This window comes from Crocodylus porosus, unplaced genomic scaffold (assembly GCF_001723895.1).
Source record: "Crocodylus porosus isolate Cpor-Errol unplaced genomic scaffold, CroPor_comp1, whole genome shotgun sequence".
NCBI lineage: Eukaryota > Metazoa > Chordata > Crocodylia > Crocodylidae > Crocodylus > Crocodylus porosus.
Genome location: NW_017728918.1, coordinates 78,483,569 through 78,489,568, shown reverse-complemented (window position 1 = coordinate 78,489,568; position 6,000 = coordinate 78,483,569). Strand labels below are relative to the sequence as shown.

General features: G+C 42.8%; 1 protein-coding gene across 1 annotated transcript in view; it reads left to right on the top strand.

The window, feature by feature from the left end:
* Nucleotides 1-6: 6 nt before the first annotated feature.
* FAXC (failed axon connections homolog) overlaps nucleotides 7-6,000 on the top strand; it is a 56,593-nt gene continuing 50,599 nt past the window's right edge. Inside the window, exons 1-2 of the mRNA XM_019537789.1 lie at nucleotides 7-260; nucleotides 4,162-4,297. Of these exons, the coding sequence (XP_019393334.1) occupies nucleotides 154-260; nucleotides 4,162-4,297 (243 nt within the window). The 5' untranslated portion in view covers nucleotides 7-153. The remainder of the gene's footprint in view (nucleotides 261-4,161; nucleotides 4,298-6,000) is intronic.

Genomic DNA, 6,000 nt, shown 5'->3' with positions numbered 1-6,000 from the left:
CCCTGGGGGGTCGGCCTGGCCTCCTCCCGGTGCTGCGTGGTGGGGCTGAGCCGCAACCAGAGCCTGTCCCTCGGCCTGTGCGCGGGAGCCGACGAGCCCGACGCCTTTTATGGGGAAATCATCGCCTTCCCTTTGCAGGACTACGGCGGGATCATGGCCGGGCTGGGCTCCGACTCGTGGTGGAAGAAGACGCTGTACCTGACCGGCGGGGCCCTGCTGGCCGCCGCCGCCTACCTGCTGCACGAGCTGCTGGCCATCAGGTGAGAGGGGCACTGCCCCGCACCCAGCGCTTGGCCCCGCAGGTGCCAAGACCCGAGGCTGCCCCGTGGCATTGCCATCCGCGGAGGTGGTAAGGCCAAAGCTTTGGCTGGGAGGGCCTAGCTGGGCCGGCCCTGCGTTGACTCCGTGACCCCCTGAGGTCCCTTCCCACCTGTGATTCGGGGAATTCATGGACACCCGACCCCAGCCTGAGAAGAGGCAAAAGGGGTTTTCCTCCAAGCCAGCGTCCTGAAAGTGGGACCAGATGGAAGCTCCCCATAAGGGAGATCAGCACCATACCTAGACTCCTGGCGGCCCTGGGCAAACTTTTAGTATTGGGCCCTGCTTTGCCAAAGATCATGATCATAATAATCATCATTATTTTCACCATTTTTGGGCCTCCTTTCTCTCCGGGCCCTGGGAAGCTGCCTGGTTCACCAATGCCTGTGCCCAGCTCCAAGGGAGATGTGGGCAAACTGAAGCCCGCTGGGAAGGCAAACCCCCATGCCTTAGGCAGCTCAACACCCAGCCCCTCTGCAGACAGGGCCTCAGCCCAGTGGTAGCTGTAAGCAGCTACCTGGGTTGGCCTGACTTTGCTGGATAGGGTCTGGGGATTAAAGCAAGAAGACAGGAGGGAGCTATGATTCATCAAATATTCTCCTTCCTCTGGCAAGGTTAGCTACTGTGCCAGGGCATGCTGGAATAAACTCTCATGCTTTGAAGCCTCCTCATCCCTTGTGTGTTTCAATAAGGTAATTTGGCCTAGCAGACAAGCAGCAAACAGCCCCCTGTTCAAGCCTTAGTGGCCAGCCTAAAAAACAAATGATGGTACGACTCTTGTGAGTGGTACAGCATCAACCTGCCAGGTGCAGCCTCTTGAAAGCAAAAAGCATCCATGGTTGGGGATAGGATTGTGTTGGGTAGTGCTTGCTCTCTGCAGTTGAAAATCTGTAATCCCATGAGTAATTAGGGAGCCTGAAAGCCAAAGAAAAAAACACATGGGCGGGTTTGTCATAGGCTTGGATCAGAAGTAAATAGTTGCGTGTGGCTCTGCAGTTTGTTTACACAAATAATACAGTCGGCTGGGAAAATGGTGGCTTTAACTACTGATTTCCCACAGATGGACCTGGAAGCATAGGAGGCGATGTGTTTTTAGCAAATGGCTTTATGTGTTTAAACCCATTTCAGCTACCATAGGAGTACAGAGGAGACTGACATTTTGTGGGAAAGGCAACACTGGTTCAACTTCAAACCATTATTGGCCCTAAGCCTCACTTTTAACTGAGCCATTTTACTGCATAATAGGGCAGTAATTTATGGTAGTAAATCACCAGTACCATAATTGCTTTATCAGAGAACTGCTTGTATAATATAAAGACTAGCAAAATACAGGAAATATTCCTGGACCCATTATGGAGAAATAAAGATGGACACTGGGCTCGTATTAATGGGCATAAGATAAGGTAAACAAAAATAATGCTGATTTTGATAACAGTTTAAAACCACCATCATGGAGGGAAACAGATTTGATTGCCTTATTTTCTTTCAGCTTACAGTAAAACACCCACATAAACATAGCTCTTGGAAAATACCTCTAGCCTTCAGAAAATATGATAATTAAAAACATCTTGAATGTAGGGATGATTTTATAATTCAGTCTTTGCATTTAGATATCTCTTGCTTCTGTCCCAAGGATGATATATTTAATGAAATGACTTGCAATTGACCTATGACAAGTATATTTCAGATTTCTGGAAAAAATGCTAAGCTCTAGCTCGCAGGTTTGATTCCTGTGTGCCTCTTATAGAGCCTCCTAGCAATATGGAATATATGGGAGTGTTTTACAATTTACAGTAGAGAAAGTTGTGCTGTAAATGATCTCTAAAATCAGGCCATTGAAGTAGTGGCATTTTTGGCACTTTGGCACTCAAATTTCAATTGCTAGTAGCTCATTTTGAAAAGCACACTAAAATAGTGCTCCTAAAGCTGTAAATACAGTCTGTGGTGGTTCGGGTATAATTTCTGAGGGTTAAAATCATTGTTGTATTGGTAAGCAGAAGTGCTTAGACTGCTGTCTGTGATACACAGCTTTATTTTGTACAGTATCTTTTTTGGAAGCCATGTCCCAAACACTTCACAGACGTAAGTTGTATATGACATCAAAATAGTGAGTAAGGGTTAAAATCACGGCTTGAGTCAGAGAAGAGGCTGTTTTCAAAAGAATCGGTAGGAAGCAGGCTCCTCATTCTCACTTAAAGCCGGTGGTAGTGCAGCAGCCATATGCTTCTATGGAAGTATCTCCAATAACTGTGGGCAGATACTGTAAAAGACTTTTGAAGGCCTAGAATTACATTTTAGAATAAGATTTCAAAAGAGACTGCTGAGGTGAGAGATTCTAAAATGCTGCTTAAGGTGTTAGGAGCCTCTGACTTAAAGGCTATAATAGCAACAGTGGTAAATGCATGTGGAGTTAGGGCAGGCAGAGTAAAGGGGAATGAAGAATCCATAGGCCTTCTTTCTCCTCTAGCATCAGTTTTATACCAATGTAATTTTTATTTTATTTTAATGTGTCCCATGGCTCTTGGGCCAAGTCCAGCCCTTAATTATACTGGTGTACATCTACCATAATTCTCTGTATTACTAAATAACTGGGTGCATCCACACAAGATGCTAACTTCACAGTAGCCTAATAATATTGCGCAGTAGTGTGCTAGGAAAAACCTGTGCTAATATGCTATTGCACAGTACCATTAGGCTATTGCACAATTAGTTTCTGTAAAAAGCTGTGCTCTGGTGCTACTTCACAGTAGTGCCAGTTACTGCACATTGATTTAATGCTTGGTTATGCAAGTCCTAAACTTAATGTACACTAACTATGATGCATTAATGACTAAACCAGGGGTGGGCAAAATTTGTGGCCTGTGGGCCTGATGTGGCTCACCAGGCCATTCTATCTGGCTCGTGGGGCCCCTAAAAAAATTTAGACAATATTTATCTGCCCCTGGCTGCCTGTCATGCCTGGCTTGCCAAAACTCAGTAAGCGGCCCTCTGCCTGAAATAATAGCCCACCCTTTGTGTAGACGTGCTCACTGAGACCAGAATTTGACCCAGGCTGGAACAAGGGTTTAAAAAAAGGAGAGAGACCCTTTGAACTGGATCCAAAAATGAATGAGTAGCAAGTGGATTTCGTCAGTATCAGGAGTGATGTAGTCATGCTTTGTATCTGTGAGAGAGGATGGAGCATCATTGTGAATAGGCAGGAACTTGGAGAATAGGATCTCCAGAAGCTAGAGATGAGAGTCAAGGAAAGAAGGGATGAAGCTTCCAGCAGGGCTGGAGTAAAAGCAGTGTGTATTTGGGCAGTGAAGTGCAGAGTGATGAATGCTGTAAAAACAGGTGGAGATATGAAGAAGACAGAACTAGGACAAGGGTAATGATGAGGTTACAGAAAATGGCAGTGAGTCTGTAAGTGGGGATAAAAGAGCTGGAGTTATGAGAATCTCTTCTTTTTTTTAAGGAACTTAGCTGAATGTCATTTACAGCTGCACAGAATGGGTACAAAATATTACCACATCAGAATGAGTGTTTTACTGACTTGTCACAAGGCATAAGGAAGGGAGAATAAGGCTTACTTATTTTGTCTTATCAGTTTACTCTTGCCAGGTTTTCAGATTGCTCCACTATAGAATGAGCTAAGGTTTCTCTTGGAATTCTGACTCAGGAATGTGAGTGCTTTTAGTGACTTTGGACTTGATGAATAAAAAATTACAATAGCCCATTGGGGAGGATGAATGCTTTGTTTCAGCCATTTATTTTCAGTATGCACTTAATATATTGATGTATGGCACATAATGTAGTCTGGGTTTTTTGCCCTGTTTTAAAATTCTGTTTTGTTTTTGCCAGGAAAGAGCAAGAGGTTGATTCAAAAGATGCCATTATACTGCATCAGTTCTCAAGGCCCAATAACGGCGTTCCCAGTTTATCTCCTTTCTGTTTGAAAATGGAAACTTATTTAAGGATGGCTGATTTGCCCTACCAGGTAAACTTGAGTATGTTGCTTTCTTTTACATTATGGCTCACTAAACTTACATGTAATGCTAAATGTGCAGACAGAATATTTATCTCACTAAGCAGACTGTATATGCAGAAAGGGAGCTAAACACTTGTCATTAAGGTACATGATCTTAAAGATGGGCCTACTGTAAGCAGACTGGTCTAAACATTCAGGCAATTTCAGAGTTCACTGCTTGATGGTAAATCTGCATGTATTTGAAGATTTAATTTTGGGGAAAAGAACTTTAAGGTAGTTTGGGACTTTGTGTGTCACGCTAAATAATGTCTGAAATGTATAAAATATGTACTAAATAAGTTGTTGTTTAGTTCTGTTTAGCCTACAAAGTTCACTATGTTAAATAGCTCATACTTAAGTTGCTGACATTTTTCTCTCCTTGGAGTGTTTCTCTTTTGAGGTCTCCCTAAGATACAATGAAAAATTTCCCACGTATAGAGCCATTCATTGCAGGCACAGCTCCTCTAGCTGAGGGTGTTGTTTTGAGAGCCTATAAATACCACTTCTTAATAGTGGCACTCATTCCCTAGTAGTGGGTGAGTGTTGAGCAAGATGAGGTGCTGTCTTTCTGCAGGGGATGGAACCCAAGCTAGATCAGGGGGTGGGAGATAGAAAACAAAGCAATGTATTTTGGTTCTTCCATCAGTCAATGAGACCAGGCCACAGAATAGCTCTCATTCCACTGCATTTTAACACAGCTGTGACCAATATGCGTGTTAAAATGTAAGCTCTTTGAAGCATGGGACATGTATTTTTCTGTGTTCAAAGTCCTGTGTGAATGTAAGATCATAAAATGAATATTGAATCACAACAACCATAAATAATGATGTTGATGATAATGATAAAGTCCCTGAGGGGGTACTAAATCTTATAGTTTGCAAAGTTTAGGATGACTACATTACTGTCAAGCTATGGAGCCATGAATAAGCTAGATGGTCATTCTGTAGGGGTTCTAGGAACTTTTGATGCCATGTTTCAGGGCAATTATTTGTTGATGTCACACATTTCATAGGAAAAATATTTTAGAAATGCTTTATGGTGTTTTGCATTTTCTTGTGTGCAGCCATCCATTTCTAAAAGTTGACTGCTTTCCTGTAGGAATACAAGCATAAGCATTTCAGAGGTAATGAAAAATTGTAACTAATACATAAAACAAGTGCTTTTTAGTATTGGAAAGGGAAAAATTTCAGCCCCTGCAGTGGTATGTAGTTTTAAATTCCAGTTTGAATGGCTCATAGATTATTGAACTTCAGATGTTTCACAAGACCAGGAGACACTTTACTGACACTGCACTGCAGAACAGTGTAATTTGGGTATGAAATGGCACATTTGTGGGAGAAAAACGTATTTTGGCAGATTATACTTTCTTTTTTGTGGTTCCTTACGCAGTACTGAGGTTTGGAATGATTAACATTGTTCCATAGGATGTGGCTTACCAGGCAGAAGGCAGATCAAATTGCAATAGAAAAGAAGTTTATCATGGGGCTTTGCTATTTTTTACAGGGACATCACTACTCGTTTGTATAATTTAATGTCTTCTCCCCCTTTATGTGAGTGACACATTTTGGTTATATTGCACATTCCATTTGTGGAATAGACCAAAATTCACGCTTTCCACTGGGAACTGACAGTCTTGGGACCACCCAACCCAAGTGGCATGGTCAGTGATTCAA